Below are 24,846 nucleotides of genomic sequence, written 5' to 3'. Positions count from 1 at the left end.
AGAGCACCCAGGCCACAGCCAACACACACTTCTTGGAACTCACTAAAAGTATAAACATCCCACTAAATCACAGACACAAATTAAAGAGAAAAGCAACCAGACCAAAAAAAAAAAAGAGAGAGAGAGAGAGAAGAAAGAAAAAATACACAAATGCCAAAAAACAAAGTAAAAAAAACTAAATAACAATAAGGAATACACTATGAGCCCCCAAAAGGAACACTACAATTCTTCAATAATAGAAGATGAAGATGAAGAGATGGAGGATATGCCAGAAATGCAGATCAGAAAGCTAATCGTCAGATTCCTCAGAAGCAATCAGAAGAAAATACATGATCTAAATGAAAAGTTCTCCCAAGAAATTGAAATATTAAAGAGAAGTCAGGGGGCTGGCACTACGGCGCAGTAGGGTAAAGCCCTGGTCTGAAGTGCTGGCACCCCATATGGGCCCTGGTTCTGTTCCCAGCTGCTCCTTTTCCAACCCAGCTCTCTGATAAGACCTGGGAAATCAGTACAAGGTGCTCCAAGTCCTTGGGCTCCTGCACCCACATGGAGACCCAGAAGAAGCTCCTGGCTCCTGGCTTCGCATCAGCGCCACTCCAGCCATTGCAGCCAATTGGGGAGTGAACCATCAGATGGAAGAACTCTTTCTCTGTATCTACCACTCTCTGTAACTCTGACTTTAAAAATAAATCAAATCTTTAAAAAAAAAGAGAGAAGTCAGAATGAAATATTAGAAATGAAGAATTCAACAGATCAAATAAAAAACGCAATAGAAAGCCTTAACAGTAGAATAGGTAAGTTTGGCAGTTCCAAGATGGTGGAATAAGGAGGGAGCTTACTGATCTAGTCCAGGAGAAGATACTTTAATAAAAGAGGAGATAGGCCAGCACCACGGTTCAATAGGCTAATTCTCCACCTGCGATGCCAGCACCCCGGGTTCTATTCCCTGTCAGGGCACCGGATTCTGTCCCGGTTGCTCCTCCTTCTGTCCAATTCTCTGCTATGGCCCGGGAATGCAGTGGAAGATGGCCCAAGTGCTTGGGCCCTGCACCCACATGGGAGACCAGGAGAAACACCTGGCTCCTAGCTACAGATCAGCATGGTACAAAGGCCGCAGTGCGCTGACCACAGTGGCCGTTGGGGGGTGAACCAACAGAAAAAGGAAGACCTTTCTCTCTGTCTCTCTCTCTCTCACTGTCCACTCTGCATGTCAAAAATAAATAAATAAATAAATAAAAAGAGGAGATAGGTAGTCTTAGGGAAGAGTTAGGAAAAAAACGGCAGAGGAAACTCTTCCATAATTAGAGGGACACAGTGGACCTACATGGAGGGCATGGGCACCCACAGCTTGGGACTCCAGCTGCCAAGAGCCTCCACACAGCACTGGAAAGTGAGGTGGGACAAGACCACCGTAGCCCAAGGCACTGGCAGAAAAGTGGCAGGAAGAACCTAGAGGGAACAAGGCTTGTAGCCCCATGGGAGAAAGTACACCAATCTAACTAGAGGAGAGAAAAAATAAAAGGGATAGTACAGACACGATTTTCTCTCTCCACTCACCTCACAAAGGTGTATGAGCCGATAGAGCAGTTGCCATTTTGGACATATGTAACAGCTGTGCCAACTTGTGTCTGCACCTAGCAATCAGCCAAGTGGAGAAACCTGATTCTGGTAGGGAGCGAAAGCAGGCAGCTAGGAGCTTGTAACATGTGAAGCTTCTGAACCAGGACTATGAAGAAAAAAAACTGAGGGGGTGTGGGAGAACTCATGGTGTGGCTGAGACTTTGAGTAGTCTCGGTGAGAGATGCCGCAAGCTCAGGCGGTCCTTGCTATCCAGTGAGAAACATTGCAGGGAAATCTGAACTTACACTGAGGACTGCACAGATCCTTTGTGTGGTCCTTGGCACAGAGCAGACAATATTATATGCTCTGGGGCTAGTGCTAAGGCACTGATCACCATCGAGAAGAGCTCAGCTGAGGGAATTACTTCCCTTTTGATTAAAAAGAGAGAGAGAGGTAGAGAGAGATTTACTGGGCCAAAACTGGGTGTGTCACCTTAGGCACGCCCTTAACCCTGAAGAACTGAACAGAGCTCTCTGGCACACCCACCACAAGCCTCTAGAGATTCACTGAAAGCAGACAGTCCACTTATCTACAGAGTCACAGTACAATGAAAAAAACTGCTACAGCAGAAAAAACAAAAGAAGAAGAAACCAATGAGTATCTCCACAAATGCTGAACAACAAACGCAACAATCCAAGAAACAAGAATAAGGAAAACAACATTATGCTCCCAAAAGAACACAACACTTCAATACAAAATTATGAAGACGATGAGACAGAAGAAATACAAGAAATGGAACTAAAAAAGCTGATGATAAGAATACTTAGAAGTAATCAAAAACAAGCTCATGAACTACTGAAATCCATGCAAGACATGAAAGAAAATATCTCTCATGAAAATGAAATCTTAAGGAGGAATCAAAATGAAATGAAGAATTCAATAGAAAATAAAATTGAAATATTGAAGAGAAATCAAAATGAAATGAAGAATTCAATAAAATAAATTTAAAATACAGTTGAGAGCCATAAAAACAGAATCAGTGAGGCAGAAAAGAGAATATCAGACTTAGAAGACAGGGCACAAGAAAGTATACAGTTAAACCAAAGATAAGAAGAGGAATTTAGAAATCTAAAAAATATTGTTGGGAATCTAAGGATACTATTAAAAAAAACCAACAATCTCGTTCTGGGAGTTTCTGAAGGCACAGAGAGAGAGAAAGGATTAGATGACCTTTTTAGTGAGATACTAGCAGAGAACTTCCCGGTTTGGAGAAAGAAAGAGACATCCAAGTACAGGAAGCACAAAGAACTCCCAATAGACATGACCAGAAAAGATCCTCACCATGACACATTGTAATCAAACTCACCACAGTGAAACATAAAGAAAAGATTCTAAAATGTGCAAGAGAGAAATGTCAGATTACTTTCAGAGGATCTCCAATTAGACTCACAGCAGACTTCTCATCAGAAACCCTGTAGTCTAGGAAGGAATGGCGAGATATAGGCCAAGTACTAAGAGAAAAAAACTGCCAGCCCAGAATATTATATCCTGCAAAGTTCTCATTTGTGAATGAAGGTGAAATAAGGAACTTTCATTGCAAACAGAAATTGAAAGAATTTGTCACCACTCATCCAGCCCTGCAAAAGATGCTTAAAGATGTTTTACACACAGAAACACTGTCATCAATACGAAAGATAAAGGAAGAAGATCTCTCAGTAAAAGATCACAGGAAGTTCAATTTATATATTAGAAATATCTTTGGGAAAATGGTAGGGCAAAGTCACTACTTACCAATAGTCACATTGAATGTAAATGGCCTCAACTCTCCAGTTAAAAGACACAGACTGGCTGAATGGATTAAAAAACAAAACCCATCTATTTGCTGCTTACAAGAAACACATCTTTCCCATAAAGGTGCATGCAGACTGAATGTGAAAGGTTGGAAAAAGATATTCCATGCCAACAGAAACCAAAAAAAGATCTGGCATATCCATCTTAATGTCAGACAAAATAAACTTTAACACAAAAACTGTTAAGAGAGACAAAGAGGGGCACTATATAATGATTAATGGATCAATTCAACAGGAAGATGTAACTATTATAAACGTATATGCACCTAATTACAGGGCACTGGACTATTTAAAGTATATGTTAAGGGACTAAAAGAGAGGCTTAGACTCCAATACAATAGTATTGGGGGACTTCAATACTGCACTTTCAGCAATAGACAGATCAACCAGACAGAAAATCAATAAGGAAATAGCAGATTCAATCGTAAAGAATGGGCCATCAAAGCAGGAGGTACCTTTCTCTGAAGGGAGGAGAGAACTTCCACTTTGATTATGGCCTTGTCTAAATAAGGTTGGAGTTTGTGAACTCAAGAGGCTTCCATAGCCTTGGCAGCTCATGACAAGGGCCTCGGGTGATTACTGACATCATAAATAAGAGTGTCAATTGTTAAATCAACAACAGGAGTCACTGTGCACTTACTCCCCATGTAGGACCTCAGTCTTTAATGTGTTGTACTATGAGAATTAACGGTAAAACTAGTATTCAAACAGTACTCTATACTTTGTGTGTCTGTGTGCCTGTAATCCATTGAAATCTTTACTTAGTATATACTAAGTTGATTTTCTGCATATAAAGATAATTAAAAATGAAGCTCAATGAAGAATGGGATGGTTGAGGGAGTAGGAGATGGGTTGGTTTGTGGCTGGGAGGGTGGTTATGGGAGGAAAAACTACTATAATCCAAAAGTTGTACTTTCAAAATTTATATTTATTAAATAAAATTTTCTTAAAAAACAAGAAAAGAAAAAACACTTTAAAAAAACAATAGAATAGGTGAGACAAGAAATAATATCATAACTGGAAGACAAATTTCTCGAAATATTACAGTCAGACCAAAAAAAAAGAAGACATTAGAAAACTAAAAAACACAATTGGAGATCTACAAGATACTATCAAATGACACAACATATGGATCCTAGGAGTTCCATAAAGTGTGAAAAGAGAAGATTACAAGGCCTTCTTAATGAAATAATAACAGTAAACTTCCCCAATCTGGAGAAAAAAAACAGACATCCAAGTACAGGAAGTACAAAGAACTTCCAATAGGCATGACCAGAAAAGATCTTCACCACAACACATTGTAGTAAAACTCCCCCACAGTAAAACATAAAGAAAATATCTTAAAATGTGCACAAGGGAAACACCAAATCACATTCAGAGGAAACCAAATTAAACTCACTGCAAACTTCTCTTCAGAAACTCGATAGACAAGAAGAGAATGAAGAGATATATTCCAAGTCCAAAGAGAAAAAACAGTGTCAATACAGAATACTATGCCCTACAAAGTTCTCATTTATGAATGAAGGAGAAATGCATGGAAATTACTACAAAGAGCTGTATGCAACAAACTGGGAAATCTAGAAGAAATGCATAGATTCCTGGACACATACAAACTACCTAAAGTGAGCCATGAAAACATAGAAAACCTAAACAAACCCATAACCAAGAGGGATATTGAATTAGTGATAAAGACCTTCCCAACAAAGAAAAGCTCAGGACTGGATGGCTTCACTACTGAATTTACCAGACATTTAAATAAGAACTAACTCCAATTCTTCTAAAGCTGTTCAAAAGACGCAGCAGAGAAAGAGAACTAGAGACCAATTTCCCTGAAGAACATAGACACAAAAATTCTCAAAAAAAAAAAAATGCTACTAGCCAATCGAATCCAACAGGACATCAGAAAGATTATTCTCCCGGACCAAATGGGATTTATCCTTGGTATGCAGGGATGGTTCAACATTTGCAAATCAATTGATGTGATACATCACATTAACAAATCAAAGAACAAAAACCATATGATTATCTCAATAGATGCAGAGAGAGCATTTGATAAAATACAAAACCCTTTCATGATGAAAACTCTAAGCAAATTGGGTATAGAAAGAACATTACTCAACACAATCAAGGCAATTTATGACAAACACACGACCATCATCATATTGAATGGGGAAAAGTTGGAAGTATTCCCACTGAGATCCAGTACCAGACAAGTATGCCCACAGTCACCATTGCTATTGACTATATTCCTGAAAATTTTATCCAGAGCTATTAGGCAAGAAAAAGAAATCAAGGGGCCAGCACTGTGGGTTGAAGCCCTGGTCTGAGGCGCCGGATAGCAGTGGAGGATGGCCCAAGTCTTTGGGCCCCTACACCCACATGGGAGACCTGGAAGAAGCTCCTGGCCCTTGCCTTTGGATAGGTGCAGCTCTGGCCATTGCAGCTATTTGGGGAGTGAGCTGGTGGATGTAGCACCTCTCTCTCTGTCTCTGCCTCTCTCTGTAACTCTATCAAATAAAGTAAAATAAAAATATTTTTTAAAAAAAGAAAAAGAAATCAAAAGACACAATTTGGGCAAGAGGAAGTCAAATTATCCCTATTTGCAGATGACATGATTCTATGTATAGGGCATCAAAAGACTCCCCCAAGAGTATTGGAATTCATAGAAGAGTTTTGTAAAGTAGCAGGATATAAAATCAATACAAAAAACAGCAGCCTTTGTATACACACAAAATGCCATGACTGAGAAAGAATTTCTAAGATCAATCATATTTGCAATAGCTACAAAAAGAAATCAAATACCTTGGAATAAATTTAACCAAGGATATCAAAGATCTCTATGATGAGAGCTACAAAACATTAAAGAAAGAAATAGAAGATACAAAAAAATGGAAAAATCTTTCATGTTCATGGAATGGAAGAATCAATATGATCAAAATGTCCATTCTTCCAAAAGCAATTAACAGATTCAATGTGATACCAATCAAAGTACCAAAGGCATTCTTCTCAGATCTAGAATAAATGATCTGAATATCATATGGAAAAACAGGAGACCTTGAATAGCTAAAGCAATCTTATACAACAAAAACAAAGCCAGAGGTATCACAGTACCAGATATCAAGAAATATTACAAGGCAGTTATAATCAAAACAGTCTGGTACTGGTACAAAAACAGATGAATAGACCAATGGAACAGAAAAAGAAACTCCAGAAATCAATCCAAGCATCTAAAACCAACTTAAATTTGACCAAGGAGCTAAAACCAATCCCTAGAGCAAGGACAGTCTCTTCAACAAATGGTGCTGGGACAACTGGATTTCCACATGCAAAGGAATGAAACAGGACCCCTACCTTACACCTTACACAAAAATTCACCTAAAATAGGTTAAAGACCTAAATCTATGACCTGATACCATCAAATTACTAGAGAACATTGGGGAAAAGCTGCAAAACATTGGCACAGACAAAGATTTCTTGGCAAATACCTCAGAGGCACAGGCTTTCAAAGCCAAAATTCACAATAGGGATTCCATCAAATTGAGAAGCTTCTGTACTGCAAAAGAAACACTCAGGAGAGTGAAGAGGCCACCAACAGAATGGGAGTAATTATTTTCAAACTATGTAACTGTTAAAGGATTAATAACTTAATCTAAGGATACAGTTTAAAAACTTGCCATGGGACCCCAAATCCCATTAAGCTGGGTGGTAAAATGCCATCTTAAGTGTTAAAGTGATCATATAAATAAGATCAAGGGTCTGGTAATAATAATAGATAGAATTAAAAAGGAGAGAATCCTCATTATTCATGGCTTACACTACTACAACCACTTCATGATTGTTCTAACAACCATAAACCAACCAAGATGATTTAACTAAATTGAAAATCTTACCTTCTTGTCCCTCAAATTAAAACCCTTAATAACCTCTTATAGCTTATGGGTTTTGAGTCTTAAAATATGCCAGGCCAATACTAAGCATTTTATAAATTGTCTCATTCAATTTATTGATTCATGGTATCTATAGATAGAAATTTCTATTGAACACCTAACTATGTACCAGTCTCTATTCCATCACTAGAATACAGTCATGAACAGCAACAAATACATAAATTCCGTGGAGCCAGGAATTTTATCTTTTTTTCACAGCTGTATGCCCAGAGTCATTCAATCTAAAATCAGAGTCCAGCTGTTAACTATTGCAGCGTACTACTATTCCGACTCTAATCAGCCTCTTTGACTCTTTTTCCTCTCAAGTGAGATTGAAAAGCTTTGGTTCACCACATACTATGCTCTACATTGCTCCTTTTCCTGAAATTCCTTGGCTTTCTCCAATGGTAGAAAATAACTACATGCCATAAGCAGTGCCCATAAAGGTACACCAGTATGTGTTATCAGTCATTCCAAAAGAAACATGGAATTAGAAAGAGAATGTATCCATAAGACTTGAAAGAACATTTCACCCAAGATAGATTTTATGACTAGAGCAATCTTATTATCTATTGCAGATAACGGAGCTATCCATCAAAGTCCAAGAATTATAAATTTTAGAAAGACAAGATATGATTAGTAGCCTTTATCTAGGTTCTGCTTCATAATTTAAATATTTAATGCTTATTCTTTTTTCCTGAGTGGCTTTATCACTGTCTGAATTCTGTCTTATAGCTAAAGGAAAAGTCAAACTTAGTGAGTTAATGAAAGAATTGCATGCTGTTTTAGGTAAGTGAGAAATTATTTAATTTTTATACCATTTAATATTTCCTATGATCTCCGCATTCTCTTATAAATTTAATCATTTTATCCTTTTATTAATTAAATTATTTCACTGAGCTGTTTTGGATCACCTTTGCATTGCAACAGAGATATTAGGTTTTCACGTACAACTTGAAATATTTCAAAATTTAGGTATTCAAGATACTATCTTCAGACATAATTATTTGGATAGGTCATCAATAATATCAATTTTCTAGGCAATTTTATTACCTTCATCTTGTAAGTATTTTCTCCCTATGTTATGAAGACATGACTTATTACAAATAAGAGATAACCTTGTTATCATTCTAAGTCTGGTATTTACTCTGTATAATATAGCAGGTGTTCTCATGCCTTTGTTGCTTATTTAACAGTGGAAGATCCTGGATATGGTTTGTTTTTCAAAATTTGTATTTATTTGATATTGTTCTACAACCATGATAATAGCTTTATCTTAATAGTGTGGGAATGTTTTTAGTGTTAATTTCATCTTTTGAACCTCCCTCTACCAAAGCCACAGGAGAGATCATCAGGAATTGTCAGACACTCCTCACTGATTCTCCTTGAAATGAGCTAATCAATATGATTTCATACTGATGTTGTCTTTGAATTATGTATTGAATTATCTGTTGATAAGGTGACTGCAAAGAATCAAAATTCAGAGAACTACGAGACAATCAAAGCTAACTGAAAATATTATGAGACTAGAAGATATTCTGAAAATGACCCACCATTTGTCAGGCCTGAATGAAAACTAGTCCAAATAATGCTTTAAGTCTGCTTAAAGAACCAAGTAGTCTTATCTGTTAGCTCAGACGTGTCAAGTGGTGTGACTGTAAGTACAATGTGAAGAATTAGCAATGGTGCAAATTCCTCCCTAGCTCACCAAAATAAAATTCAAGCTGTTCTGCTTTTATCTAGGGAATTTAAACTACTTTATTATTTTCCATAGGGATTGTATTATATATGTGGCTAGTCAAGGTGACTTTTATATATGTATCATATATGAGCTTAATCAAATGATTTTTATGACAACTATGTAATAATTCCTGTGGATGAATGCATTTAGATACTGTTCTACAAATTATTATTTCCCCAGAAATGTTACCATTCCCTGAGACTCTCTGTAAGGAAGAAAGATTCATTGAGGGTTTTGGAAAATCATGAACTAAAAATTGCCTATTAGTCCATTGAACATAGTTAGTAAATCTTTAAATTGATTTACTAGCAAAAATAAAAGGTATAGAGTTAGGCAGCTTAACCCTCTGTGCCATAGTGCCAGCCCCCAACTTTCTCACTTTTAAGATAAGACTTACCAGCAAACAAAAGTAAGTTACAATTTGGTAATTTAATGTCCAAAAACTCTTTTTTGGGAGATGAACACTTCTTGAACTATAAGGAGCACAATTACCAAAAAAATACAGTTATAGAAATAGAAATCTCCTTTATCAGTTAAAGGTAATGCAAGCACTGGCTGGAGAATTTTATGCCGAAAGGCAGTATCATTGGGATAAAGTAATAATATTTCATAATTATTTAGCCAACTAATCCAAAAATATGGGGTATTTTCTGTTAGCAATAGAGATTATCACTGTATGTGGTACCCTCAGATAGAAGAATGGGGCTAATGTAACATCTGAAAACGCTTTGACTAATTTTAGATGTTATAATTTCTCTGAAGCAAGAAGGAATAGTCAAGTTTAAGAATTAAGGAATAAGGCCGACGCCGTGGCTCAATAGGCTAATCCTCTGCCAGTGGCGCGGGCATACCGGGTTCTAGTCCCGGTCGGGGCACCGGATTCTGTCCTGGTTGCTCCTCTTCTAGGCCAGCTCTCTGCTGTGGCCCGGGAGTGCAGTGGAGGATGGCCCAAGTGCTTGGGCCCTGCACCCCACGGGAGACCAGGAGAAGCACCTGGCTCCTGGCTTTGGATCAGGGCAGTGCGCCGGCCGCAGCAGCCATTGGAGGGTGAACCAATGGAAAAGGAAGACCTTTCTCTCTGTCTCTCCCTCTCACTGTCCACTCTGCCTGTCAAAAAAAATTAATTAATAAATTATAATAAGCAATGGGTCTTTTATGTATGCTATTGATATGTTCTATTACAACCCCGAAGCATGTTCTAACCTTTTATCTACTGGGAAAGAGAAAAACTTACTACAATCTGTAAAATATCAATCTGGATTCTTATTTGTCTATATCTTCTGCTCCTAGGGATTCTAGAGCCATCACTAACTGACTGTTTCCTTTTCATAATTTTTTACATTTAAAAACGTTTTAAATTACACATAATTATATGTATTAATGAAGTACAAGGTATTTTAATATGTGTATGCAAAATATAGTGATCAGATCAGGGTAATTTGTATATCTGTTAACTTTGATTATTTCTTGAATCATAAAAAGTGTGATTTCATTACTGTCTACATCAAAAGTAGATCCTTACCTATAAAATTTGCAGGGGAATGTTACAGAGAAAAAAAGGAGTGTTTTTCTGATAATGATGCCAGAGTAACAGACACAAGTTGAGACTTAGAAAAGGACTGACGTGGCAGGCATTTTACCTAGTGGTTAAGATCCTGGTTCAGGTTAGGGCACCCGTGTCCTACACAGAGTACCTGGGTTCAGTTTTCAATGCTGGTTCCCAATTCCAGCTTCTTGCTGATGCAGACTCCGGGAGGCAACAATGATGACTGGAGTGGTTGAGTCCCTGCCATCCGTGTGAGAGACCTGTATTTAATTCTCAGCTCACAGCTTTAGTTTGGCCTTGCCCCAGCCATTGTGGGCATTTTGGTAATGAGTCATCAGATTGGAGTTCTCTCTTGCTGTATCTCTCAATCTCTCAAATAAATGATTTTTTACATAATGACTGGCATGGGTGTTTGGTACAGTGATAAAGATACCACTTGGGATGTCTGCTTCCCATATCAGAGAGCCTGGGTTCAAATCCTGGCTCTACTTCTAATCCAGCTTCTTTTTCATGTACACCCTGCAAGGCAGCAGGTGATGACTCGATTTCCCATGTCCCTAATATCCATGCAGGAGAACTAAGCTGAGTTTGAGGTTCCTCACAGTGGCCAAGCTCTGCCCTACATGTTGCAGGCATTTGGAGAGTGAACTAGCAGATGGAAGATGTCTCTCTTTCCCTGTCTTTCTGCCTTTCAAATAAAATGCAAGTAAATGAATAAAATGTTTTTTTTTTAATTTTTGTTCATTTCTTTGATAGGCAAGAGTTACAGACAGAAAGAGGATGAGACAGAGATCTTCCATCCACTGGTTCACTCCCCACGTGGCCTCAACAGCCAGACCTGGGCCAATTCAAAGCCAGGAGCCAGGAGCCAGGAGCCAGGAGCCTCTTCTGGGGCTCCCACGTGGGTGCAGGGACCCAAGGACTTGGGCCGTCTTCCACTGCTTTCCCAGGCCATAGCAGAGAGCTGGATTGGAAGTGGAGCAGCCAGGACTTGATCTGGTGCCATATGGGATGCCAGCACAGCAGATGGAGTCTTAGCCTACTGTGCCACAGCGCCAGCCCCAATAAAATTTTTTTTTTAATTTTAAAAAGGACTAAGTCTTGCTAGAAATTTCTGGGGCAGGCACTATATAGTGGGCTAAGTCTCTGCCTGTAGCACTGATATCCCATTTGGGCACCAGTTCATGTCCTGGCTGCTCTACTTCCATCTGGCTCTCTGTTGATGGTCTGGGAAAGCAGTAGAAAGATGATGGCGCAAGTGGTTGGGCCCCTGCATCCATGTCAGAGACTTGGAAGAAGCTCCTGCCTCTGGCTTCTGATCAGACAAACTCCAGCCTTTGTGGCCATTTGGGGAGTGAACCAGCAGATGGAAGACCTTTCTTTCTGGCTCTCCCTCTCTCTGTCTGTAACTCTGCCTCTCAAATAAATAAATAAAATATTTTAAAGAGATGAAAAGAAAATAAATTCCCACTACAGGAGCTATCGTGGTGCAGTGGTGAAGCTACCACTTGCAAAGCCAGCATCCCATATCAAAGTGTAGGTTCAAGTCCCGAGTATACCCCTTCCAATTCAGCTCCCTGCTAATGTGCTTGGGAAGGCAACAGAAGAGGGCCCAAGTGCTTGTGCCCCTGCCACCCACATTGGAGACCTGGATAGAGTTCCTGGCTCTGGTTTTGGCCTGGCCAGCAAGGCTGTTGCAGCCATTCAGGGAGTGAGCCAGCAAATGAAAGATATTTCTCTATATATAGATAGATATAGATATAGATAAGTGTGTATGTGTCCCGTTCTCTCTGTTGCTCTGCCTTTCAAATTAAATAAATTAAAATTATTTTAAAAAGAAACTCTCACTACTCTGATAGTTTAGTAACTAAAGTTTATTTCCCCTCAAGCATTTCACACCTCACTGTGGTTTGTCTTTTAGTGTCTTCCTTCACATTCTGCCACAATCAGACATTTTTTTTTATAAATGCTAATATTCTTTTTAAAAATTATTCATTTATTTGAAAGGAAGATTTAGAGAGAGTGAGAGTCACAGAGAGAGCTTGCATCTAATAGTTCACTTCCCAAATGGCTGCTATAGCCAGGGTGGAGCCAGGCCAAAGCCAGAAGCCAGGAGCTTCTTCCAGGTTTCCAATATAAGTGCAGGGACCCAAGCACTTGGAATATCCTCCACTGATTTCCCAGGCACATTAGCAGGGAGCTGGATCGGAAGTGGATCAGTCAGGACATGAACCGGCACTCATATGGGGTGCCAGCATTGCAGGCGGTGGCTTAACCCACTGCACCACAACGCCAGCCCTCATTAGTTCTTTTGATGGCCCTCTAGTTGGTACACTGTATCCTTATCCATAGACTCAAAATTATGGATGGAAGATTGTTGGGACTTGTTTCTATTTGAAAGACTTAGTTGTTTTATCTGAATGATCTTATTTGGTTTTAATTTCTAATATTGTTTTATTTTTTTAGTTCTCAGAAAATATTTAACCAAGTTTATCTGTAGAAATTGAGAGTAGAACAGTAGTTACCAAAGGCTGGCAAGAGTAAGCGGAAAGGTGGGTTGGGGAAAGTTTGGATTATGGGTCCTAAGTTACATAAGTTAAATAGAAAAAAGTCTGGTGACTATAGATAATAATAATGTACTTTATATTTCAAAAAAAACTATAAGAGAGGATTTTTAAAGGATTATTAATTTTATTTATTTAAAAGGCAGAGTTACAGAAAGAGAAGAAGAAGGGGGGAGGAGAGAGAGATAGACAGACAGACAGACAGAGACTTTCATTTGCTGGTTTACTCCCTAAATGACCACAATGGCCAGAGCTCAGCCGATCTGAAGCCAGGAGCTTATTTTGGGTCTCCCACGTGGATACAGGGGCCCAAGCACTTGGGCCATCTTCCACTTCTTTCCCAGGCATATTAGCAGGGACCTGGGTTGGAAATGGAGTAGCCAGGTCTCGAACTGGTGCACATATGGGATGCTGGCATCGCGGGTGGTAGTTTTATCACTACACCACAACACCAGCCCCCAAGCAAAGGATTTTTAATGTTTCACCGTAAAGAAATGATAAATACTTGAGGAGATAGATATGTTTACCCTGATTTGAACCACAAAAATATTTACCAATTAGCATACTACAAATCAAAAGTCTAGGGAGCAGGAATGTAGTGTCACATAAGTTATGGCTTGGGATTCTCTCATTCCACATCAGAGTGCCAGAACTGAGTCCCAGATCCACTTCTGATTACGGCTTCCTGCTATTGGACAATCTGTGAGGCAGCAGATGATGGCCCAAGTACTTGGGTCTCGGCCATCATTCTAATAGATACAAGCAGATATCTCATTGCAATTTAAGTTTTGTTTCCCCAGTCATTATTGATATTGAGTGTTTCTTAATATGCTTGTTGACTATTTTCTTGTATTCTTTTGAGAAATGTCTATTCAGGTCCTTTACCCATTTTAAATCAGGTTGTTTATTTTCTTGTTATTGAATTGTTTTGATTACTTGTGTATTTTAGATATTAGCTCTTTATTAGGTATGTGGTTTGCAAACAATTTCTCCTGGTCCATGGGTTGCTTCTTCACTGGGTTGTTTCTTTTCTATGCAGTTTTTTACTTCAGTGTAATCCATTTGTCTTTTTTATGTTTATTGCCTCTGCTGCCTAAGTTCTACCCAAGAAATCATTGCCCAGATCAAAATCCTGGAACTTTTCTCCTATGTTTACTTCTAGCAGTTTTAACAGTTTCAGGGTTTATGCCATTTGTCCATTTTGAGTTAATTTTCTGTACATGGTGTGAGATAAGGATCTAATTTATTTCTTCTACCTGTGGATATCCACTTTTCTCAACTGTCCTTTTCCTATTGTGTGATCCTGACACCGTTGTCAAAAATTAATTGACCTACTGATTTTTGTGTGTTGATTTTATATCTTTTATTCATTTATTAGTTCTAGATGTAGCTTAGGGAAACCTTTCAGGGTTTTCTTTACATAAAATTATGCTATTAGAAATAGAAACAATTTAACTGGGCTTGAGCCACTGCTGCTGAGCCCAGATTCCATTGCCGCATGCCCCTCATGTCTGCCCAACGTGCACTCCCAATTCCTTTTGGTTCCAGCTCCAAAATGGCAGCTCTCAAGGATCAGCTGATTCACAAACTTCTGAAGGAGGAACAGGTCCCCCAAAATAAGATCACGTTTGTAGGGGTTGGTGTTGTGGGCATGGCCTGTGCCATCAGTATCTTAATGAAGGACTTGAGAGATGAACTTGCTCTTGTGGATGTCATGGAAGATAAACTGAAGGGAGAGATGATAGATCTGCAACACAGCAGCCTTTTCCTTAGAATCCCCAAAATGTCTCTGGCAAGGACCACAGTGTGACTGCCCCTCCACGCTGGTGATCATCACAGCTGGGCACGTCAGCAAAGGGAGGAAGCCGTCTGAACTCGGTCCAGTGTAACGTGAGCGTCTTTAGCTTCATCACTTCTCATGTTGTCACATACAGCCCCAACTGCAAGGTGCTTCTTGTTTCCAGTCCGGTGGACATCCCGGCCTACGTGGCCTGGAAGATAAGCGGCTTCCCAAAAACCGTGTGACTGGAATTGGGTGCAATAATTCCATTATCTGATGGAAAGGCTGAGAGTTCCCAAGTTAAGCTGTCGCGGCTGGATCCCTGGTGAGCATGGAGATTCAAGTGTGCCTGTATGGAGAGGCGTGAATGTTGCTGTTGACTCCCTGAAGACTCTGCACCCAGAGTTAGGCACTAATGCAGACAAGGAACAGTGGAAACAGGTTCACAAACAGGTGGTAGACAGTGCTTATGAGGGGGTCAAACTGAAAGGCTGTACACCCTGGGCCATTGGACTGTCTGTGGAAGATTTGGCAGAAAGCATAATGAAGACTCTCAGGAGGGTGCATCCAGTTTCTACCATGGGTAAGGGGCTCTCTGGAGAAAGGATAATGTCTTCCTTAGTGTTCCTTGCATCTTGGGACAAAATAGAATCTCAGCTGTTGTGAGGGTGACTCTGCTCCTGATGAAGAGGCCTGTTTGAAGAAGGGTGCAGATACACTCTTGGGAATCCAACAACAGCTGCCATTTCAAAGTCTTCCAATGTCATACCACTTCACTGCCTAGACTGCAACAGGGTTTTAGTTGTAGGTTGTGCATGTCGTTCTTTTTAATCTGCCCTATGATTAAAGCAGTGACATTATGATGGCGTGAGGAGGGAATAACTGTCAATTTCCTGAAGTTAGAAATAGAATGGTTTACAAAATCCTACAGCTACATCCAGGGGCTGGTGACGCTTATTTTGTGTCATCCTAAGCTGGTTAGTGTAAGATAGTTCACCACCTCTGAGGTGCCACTACCAATGTTGCATGTGTTCTATTTGCCCTTCCAACTAGACCGTGTGTTTACTGTGTGCTGCATAACTTCTGGTTCCTTCACCAAATGTGCTTAGTCCAACTTTTTTTCCCAATCAGTCACAATCTGGGATCCAATGTTGTATAAACTCAATATTGTATGCCTTGAGCATAATTGTTCCAAAGGATCTTATTTTGTATATTATATGTATGAGTAGTGTACACTGCCATATAATGTAAAAAGAAAGATATATAAACAATGCAACCAGTTATCCACGTGTCATACCAACTAAATCACCAAATAAACCTTGAACAATGGAAAAAAAAGAAACAGCGTAACTGCTTCCTTTCCAGTTAGGATGCCTTTGATTTTTTTCTTGCTTAATTTTTCTGGCTGGGACTTCCAGTGCTATGTTAAATAGAAGTGACTAAAGAGAATGTTCTTATCCTATTCCTGGTCTTCAAAGGGAAGTTTCAACTTTTTGCCATTAATACTTATGTGAGCTGTGGGTTTGTCATACATGACCCTTATAATGTTGTACATTCCTTCTTCTTTGTCTAATTTGTTGAAAATTTTTATTGAGAAAGGAGATTGGATTTTGTTGAATGCCTTTCTAGTGTCTAGTAAGATGATCATATGGTTTTTTTCTTCATTCTGTTAATGTGGTATACCACATGTATTAACTAGCAATTTTAAATCATCCTTGCATCCCAGGGAAAGAGCTGACTCAATCATGGTGAAAGATCTTCTTAATGTGCTGTTAAATTAGGTTTCCTAGCATTTTGTTGAGAATTTTGGTATCTATGCTCTTCAAAGATACTGATTTGTAGTTTTCTTGTGTTTTGGTCCAGCTATGGTATAAGGGTAATGAGGAGAAAGGCTCTGTTTTTGAAGCATTCTTTCTAATGAGCATTTTCTATATGTGTTTTTATGTAAACTGTATTAATTACTAACACAATCTATGTACCTTGTAGAAGAATTTATGTGCCTCACATTATATACTCCAAATATAATGATAATTTCAAAACTATCAGGAGAAATGTTAAATTTCTCTTGTGTAAAGTAATTAATCAAATTATTATTTGCTTCAGTTTTATCTGTTTACATAATTAATTAAGGTGATTATAAATTTGAACTTTTGTACAATGATTTTTAAGTACCCATGAAAATTTCTCAGTCTTAAAATGAGTTTTTGAACCATTTAATTAAAAAAATTAGATTCAGGGGCCAGCACTGTAGTATAGCTGGTAAAGCCACCACCTGCAGTGCTGACATCCCATATGGGCACCAGCTCGAGTCCCTGCTGCTCCACTTCCAATCCAGCTCTCTGTTATGGCCTGGGAAAGCAGTAGATGATGGCCAAGTCCTTGGGCCCCTGCACCCACATGGGAGACCCAGAAGAAGCTCCTGGCTCCTGACTTGGGATTGTCCCAACTCCGGCCATTGTGACCATTTGGGGAGTAAACCAGCAGATGGAAGATCTCTCTCTCTCTTTTTCTCTCCCTCTGCCTCTGCCTCTCTGTAACTCAGCCTTTCAAATAAATAAATAAATATATATATTTTTAAAATTAGATTCAATAATTGTTTAAGGATTTATTTATTTATTTGAAAGGCAGGGTTACATACAGAGTGAGAGACAGACAGATATACCTTCTATCTGCTGGTTTACTCCCCAAATGGCCACAATGGTCATTCTTCAGGGTCTTCCACATGGGTGCAGGGACCCAAGCACTCAGGTCGTCTTCTGCTGCTTTCCCAGGCACATTAGCAAGACTGGAACTGAAGCAACTGGGACTCGAACCAGCGCCCATATGGGATGCTGGCACTGCAGGCGGTGACTTTACCCACTACGCCCCAGCACTGGCTCTGAGATTGAATAATTTTTAACATTATTTTTCATATTTAGTTCATATGTAGATATTATATACATACAAACTATTTTCTTGAAAGCAGGGATATAATATCATATAACATGGATTCATAACAAGGATAATAAAAGTAAGAGTGATATATTTTATGTAGAAGGTATAATTCAGTGAAGACAATATTTATAAATATCTATATACGCCGGCGCCGCGGCTCACTGGGCTAATCCTCCACCTAGCGGCGCTGGCACACCGGGTTCTAGTCCCGGTCGGGGCGCCAGATTCTGTCCCGGTTGCCCCTCTTCCAGGCCAGCTCTCTGCTGTGGCCAGGGAGTGCAGTGGAGGATGGCCCAGGTGCTTGGGCCCTGCACCCCATGGGAGACCAGGAAAAGCACCTGGCTCCTGGCTCCTGCCATCGGATCAGCGCGGTGCACTGGCCGCAGTGCGCCGGCCGCGGCGGCCATTGGAGGGTGAACCAACGGCAAAGGAAGACCTTTCTCTCTCTCTCTCTCACTGTCCACTCTGCCTGTCAAAAAAAAAAAAATCTATATACCCCAATAATATGGCATCCACACATTTTTATATTGTCTCACTATATATAAACTTCCACATATGAGATAAAATGTGGAATTTTTCTATGTTTGGGTTATTTCACTTAGCATAATGATCTCCAATTCCATTCATTTTTTGCAAATTTCAATATATTCTTTTTTATGGCTGAGTGATAATCTACAATGTGTACATACCACATTTTCTCTATGCACTCATCAGTTGATTGACACCTAGGTTAAATCCATATCTTTGCTATCATAAAATTGTGTTAATCATACGTGAGTTAAAGAAAATATTGCTAATTAAAAGATCAATAATTTTATGTTCTCAAATTCTGTTTTTGTCACCATTTTATGTTTCTAGGAAATCAGGTAGATGTCAGAGACCTAGAAAATGCTCTGAAAGACTTGTTGGTAGAAGTCACAGACGAGGAATATTCACATTTACTAAAATCTCTACCACTTGATGGTAAGGACTTAAGTAGATACATATTCTTCAAAGGGCTTTAGAGTGTTTGTGAGATTTTTTTCTAAAATTGTACTAAATTATTGCCTAGTCTTTTAAAAATATTTTAAAGCTTTTAGAAGTACTAGCTTTGCCAATGAAAATTGCAGTTATTGTATTTTTGTGACAGTAAGCATAACTTTTGCTCATTGCTGTCAATACTGCATGTGTGTGGTTGTCCTTGGTGTCACTAATGTTCCTGAGAGTTCTAGGAAGGATGGGAAAAGAAGGGTAAGGGTATAAAGAAAGAAAGACAAGAGTGAAGTCAAATGAAACATGTGTTCAGTTTTCTCTAGCTAATGATCACTGCCTTTTGTGCAAGTGAATGGATTTGACTCATTAAAGCTTTTCTCCAAACAAACCCCATTACTAATTGAGAGAAAAATAGATAAATTTCAGAGAAAATCATTTAAAAGTCTATCTTTTTAAAATTAGAGTAATAACTGTAGAACTTTGTCTATTCAAATCTCCTTTATTATTGTTCCATTGCCTCTTTTCTTACAGCTGAAGGAAAACTGTACAAAAAAACATTGCTGGACAGTCTAAAGGCTCTCAAAAGTGAGTGTAACATATGAGGAAAAGGCAGAAAAAAAGAGATTTCTCCTGTTTTCATTAATGTGAATTTGCTTTTATGAAATTTAAAATCTGATATGTGTTTTTAATATTTACAAATATATTAGATACATTATGCTTTCATTGTATGAAAAAATGCCAACCCCCTTTTGAACATGCAATATGTTGATGTGAACAAAAGATAGTCAAAATGAGCTTCTACATTTAGTTTAAAGTTTACTCTCCTTACAGTTTTAGGAAGTCTTACTAGATCTTATACCTTCATGATTAAAGTGATAAGCATAACACAAATGAATTAATAAGGGACTTTTTTCACATCTCGGTGTATTTTTTAAATGATACTTTGTTTCTCATAAGGAGGAAAAGTTGATATGAATAACCTGAACTCATTCCTGGACAATATGGGCCTTAACCTCTCACAAAAAGAACTTGAAGATTTTTTACAAAACCTACCAGTTGATGGTGAGCATTATAGAGTAAAATGTATTCCTTTCAGGACACCTTAGGTTTGAGAGCATCCATAGACCATTGGTAGTGCTGATTTGATATCAGTTGGACATTTTAAACAATCAAATGGCAGAAACCATATGATCATCTCAATAGATGCAGAATAAGCTGTTTTATAAAATTAATCATCCCTTCATTATTAAAACTCTCAACAAAGTACATGTAGGAGTAGTATGCCTCAACACCACTAAGGCCATTTACGACCAACCCCAGCTAACACCACTAAGGCCATTTATGACAAACCCCAGCTAACACCACTAAGGCCATTTATGACAAACCCCAGCTAACACCACTAAGGCCATTTATGACAAACCCCAGCTAACAGCACTAAGGCCATTTATGACAAACCCCAGCTAACAGCACTAAGGCCATTTATGACAAACCCCAGCTAACAGCACTAAGGCCATTTATGACAAACCCCAGCTAACATAATCTCGAATGGGGGAAGGATGTCTACTTTCAGCACTCTCATTCAACAGAGCACTGAAAGGTTTAACCAGAACAATTAAACAAGAGAAAGGGCACCCAAGTTTGAAAGGAGGAAGTCACACTATCCCAGTTTACACAATTCTTTTTTTTTTTTTTTTTTTTTTTTTTTGACAGGCAGAGTGGACAGTGAGAGAGAGAGACAGAGAGAAAGGTCTTCCTTTGCTGTTGGTTCACCCTCCAATGGCCGCCATGGCTGGCGTGCTGCAGCCAGCGCACTGCACTGATCTGATGGCAGGATCCAGGTACTTATCCTGGTCTCCCACGGGGTGCAGGGCCCAAGCACTTGGGCCATCCTCCACTGCACTCCCTGGCCACAGCAGAGAGCTGGCCTGGAAGAGGGGCAACCGGGACAGAATCCGGTGCCCCAACCAGGACTAGAACCCAGTGTGCCGGCGCCGCAAGGCAGAGGATTAGCCTAGTGAGCCGCGGTGCCGGCCACACAATTCTTTTAAAAGATGTATTTATTTATTTATTTGAAAGACAGAATTAAAGGAAGAAACAGAGAGATCTTCCGTACACTGGTTTACTCCCCAAATGATCACAATGGCCGGGACTGGGCCAAGAAGAAGCCAGGAGAGTGGCATGGGTAGCAGGGGCCCAAGGACTTTGGCCATTTTTCCCAGGTGCATAAGCAGAGAGCTGGAATGGAAGTGGAGCGACTGGGACTTCAACAGGTGCTCATATGAGATGCCAGTATTGCAGGTGAAGGCTTAACCCACTGTGCCACAATGCTGGTCCCTGGTATGATCTTATGTTTAGAAAACCTTAAACATTCCACAAAAAAAAATAAAAAGAATTGTTAGAACTAATAAGCCAATTAAGTCACATTTCAGGATAAAAAAAAATCAAAATACAAATCAACAGTCTTTCTATACATAGTAATGAACTAATGAAGTACTTGAAAAAGAAATCGAGGGTGGGAAGGAGGATAGGGTGGGAAGTATCACTGTGGTCCTAAATCTGCATATATGAAATACATAAAATTTGTACACCTGAAATAAAATTTTAAAAAAGAAATCAAGAAAGCAATTTTGTTTATAGTAACTACAAGAAAATAAAATGCCTAGGAATACATTTAATCAAGGAAATGGAAGAATTCTACAATGAAAACTACAAAACACTGAGGAAAGAAATTAAAGAGGATATACACAGACAAAAATGAATTACATCCCATGTTTTCATGGATTGGAAAAATTAGTGTTGTTAAAATGTCCATACTAGCCGGCGCCACGGCTCAATAGGCTAATCCTCAGCCTTGCAGCGCCGGCACACCGGGTTCTAGTCCCGGTCGGGGCACCGGATTCTGTCCCGGTTGCCCCTCTTCCAGGCCAGCTCTCTGCTGTGGCCAGGGAGTGCAGTGGAGGATGGCCCAAGTGCTTGGGCCCTGCACCCCATGGGAGACCAGGAGAAGCACCTGGCTCCTGCCTTCAGATCAGCGCGGTGTGCTGGCCACAGTGCAAAGGAAGACCTTTCTCTCTGTCTCTCTCTCTCACTGTCCACTCTGCCTGTCAAAAAAAAAAAAAAGGAGGGGGGGAGCCCAGTCCAATTTAAAAAAAAAAAAAATGTCCATACTACCCAAAGGATTTTATGGATTCAATGCAAGTCCTATCAAAATATCAATCTCTCTTAAAATTTGTATGGAACCACAAAAGACACTGAATAGTCAAAAAACCATGATCAAAAAGAACATAATTAAGGGGAAGACATTTGGTACAGTGACTAAGGTACTGCTTGGGGGACCAGTATTGTGGCATAGCAGGTGAAGCTGACATCAGTAACACTGGCATCCCGTATGTGCTGTTTCGAGTCCCAGCAGCTCCATTTTCCAATTCTGCTCCCTGCTAATGTGCCTGTGAGAAGCAGTGGAAGATGGCCCAGGTGCTTAGGCCCTTGCAGCCATGTAGGGGACCCAGAGGAAGCTCTTGGCTTCTGGCTTCAGTCTGGCCTAACCCTGGCAGTTGCAGCCAGTTGGGTATTGAACCAGTGAATAGAAGATAGATATCTCCCCCACCCTCTCTTTCTCTCTCTGGAACTGTGCCTTTCAAATAAATAAAAAAAATAAATATTAAAAAAAGAGAGATACTGTATGGGACACCCATATCCCATAGTGTAGAGCCTGAGTTACAGCCCTTGCTCTGCTTCTGATTCCAGCTCTCTGCTAATGCACACTCTGGGAGCCAGGAGGTGATGGGCCAAGAATTTGGACCCGGGCTATCCACAAGGGAGAGCCAAATTAAGTTCTGGGATCCTCCAGCCTGGTCCAGCCCTGGTCATGATAAACTTCTGGAGGGTGAACCAGTAAATGGAAGATCGTTGTGTGTGTGTGTGTGGGTGGGTGTGTGGGTGTGGTCTGTCATTCTGCCTTTTGAATAAATATAAATAAATAAATAAATAAATAAATAAATAAAGTTTTAAAAGGGGCTGCACACAAAGAATGAAGGAATCTGATTCACGTAAGCATCATTGGATACAGGAAGAAATGGAAAAGTCTTACCTTCAAAGTGCTGGAGAAAATAACTTTGAGCAGCTAATAGACATTTTCATACATACAAGAACACAGACAATAGCCACATACTTTTTCTTTTTTAAAAAAAGATTTTTATTTATTTTATTTAAGAGGTAGAGTAACAGACAGTGAGAAAGAGAGAGACAGAGAGAAAGGTCTTCCTTCCATTGGTTCACTCTCCAAATGGCTACAAAGGCCCAAACTGTGCCGATCCGAAGCCAGGAGCCAGGTGCTTCTTCCTGGTCTCCCACACGGGTGCAGGGGCCCAAGGACTAGGGCCATCCTCTACTGCTTTCCCAGGCCATAGCAGAAAGCTGGGTTGGAAGTGGAGCAACCAGGACTAGAACCGGTACCCATATGAGATGCTGGCACCACAGGCAGAGGATTAACCTACTGCGCCACAGCATCGGCCCACCACATACTTTTTCTAAACAAATTACCAGAAGATGCATTTTAATAAAAGAAAAGCAAATATAGGAGGAAATAGTGAGATGCATGAAACAAAGTAGAGAAAAGAACTTAGAAGAACTTATGCTTGTATGTTTTTAGTATATAATAGCATGATGTGATGCTGTCTAGAACTAAAATGCAGGATGATAGCAATGTTCTAGTCGTGTGCAGGTGTCACAGGTGGAGAAAGGCAACAGTCTCATTGTTGGGCTGTGACTGCTCTGTGTCTTACAGTTGATGGGAAGGCGCATCTGAAAAATGTGACACAGCGAATGAAAGATTTTACAGGTGAGTTTCTATAACACTGAAACCTATTATGTTTTTACAATAAATTATAATTAGATATCATTCTCCTAATGTGTTGTTTTTATTAATTTAGCCATTTTATCCAGTTATTGTGAAATATTTCTTTCTGATAAAATTCATTTGGTTATTGAATAATCTATGTATTAAAAATAAACAGAACATTGTCTCAATAATAAATAAATGTACTGTCCTTGTAAATTTGTATGTTAATTGTGTGTTATTTGTTAATTGTATGTTAAATTTCAGTGAAGTGCATTAATAAGTTAGGTAGAGTTTTGGAAAGCTCAAGATAATGTTTTTGTGAATGGTAATTTTATATCAGTGTAATATCTTCTACCAGAATTATTTCTATTGACAATTCATTATACAATTTCTTAACAAGATTTCATTCTGCATATTATCCCCAACATTAAAAGCCATTAACTTTGCCGGCGCCGCGGCTCACTAGGCTAATCCTCCGCCTTGCGGCGCCGGCACACCGGGTTCTAGTCCCGGTCGGGGCGCCGGATTCTGTCCCGGTTGCCCCTCTTCCAGGCCAGCCCTCTGCTGTGGCCAGGGAGTGCAGAGGAGGATGGCCCAGGTGCTTGGGCCCTGCACCCCATGGGAGACCAGGAAAAGCACCTGGCTCCTGGCTCCTGCCATCGGATCAGCGCGGTGCGCCGGCCGCAGCGCGCCGGCCGCGGCGGCCATTGGAGGGTGAACCAGCGGCAAAGGAAGACCTTTCTCTCTGTCTCTCTCTCTCACTGTCCACTCTGCCTGTCAAAAAAAAAAAAAAAAAAAAAAAAAAAAAAAAAAAAAAAAGCCATTAACTTCTATTAGCACTTTATATTTGCGTCTTTCATTTTGCCTTTGTTCTTTAACATTAGATTGAAAGTGGTGCTATATAAACAATTTTAAGTATAAAAAAGCACATTCTGAATGTTTATAACACAAAGAAATAATAAATATCTGAGGTAATAGATCTGTCAGTTACTCTGATGTGATCAATATACATTGTATAAATTTATGTCATACTATATCACATAAATATGTAAAATTATTATGTATCAGTTCAAAATAAAATTTTTAACACTTAAAATGTACCATCATAGATCATATAGGTTAATAACATTTTC

General features: G+C 39.5%; 1 protein-coding gene and 1 pseudogene across 32 annotated transcripts in view; both read left to right on the top strand.

The window, feature by feature from the left end:
* EFCAB3 (EF-hand calcium binding domain 3) overlaps positions 1-24,846 on the top strand; it is a 649,184-nt gene that overhangs the window by 465,029 nt on the left and 159,309 nt on the right. For 31 of the 32 annotated variants that reach the window (XR_011383437.1, XM_070060541.1, XM_070060535.1 and 28 more), the window contains 5 exons: positions 8,072-8,125; positions 18,760-18,864; positions 19,405-19,458; positions 19,831-19,935; positions 23,660-23,713. Coding sequence is in view for 31 of the 32 variants with exons in the window: in XM_070060541.1 (XP_069916642.1) it covers positions 8,072-8,125; positions 18,760-18,864; positions 19,405-19,458; positions 19,831-19,935; positions 23,660-23,713 (372 nt within the window). In the remaining variant the exon portion in view is untranslated. The remainder of the gene's footprint in view (positions 1-8,071; positions 8,126-18,759; positions 18,865-19,404; positions 19,459-19,830; positions 19,936-23,659; positions 23,714-24,846) is intronic. The other variant, XM_070060529.1, reaches the window with a different exon arrangement.
* LOC127484407 (L-lactate dehydrogenase A chain pseudogene) lies at positions 12,399-16,966 on the top strand (annotated as a pseudogene).

This window comes from Oryctolagus cuniculus, chromosome 17 (assembly GCF_964237555.1).
Source record: "Oryctolagus cuniculus chromosome 17, mOryCun1.1, whole genome shotgun sequence".
In the NCBI taxonomy this organism is placed as follows: Eukaryota; Metazoa; Chordata; class Mammalia; order Lagomorpha; family Leporidae; genus Oryctolagus; species Oryctolagus cuniculus.
This window is presented reverse-complemented; position numbering and strand designations above follow the sequence as displayed.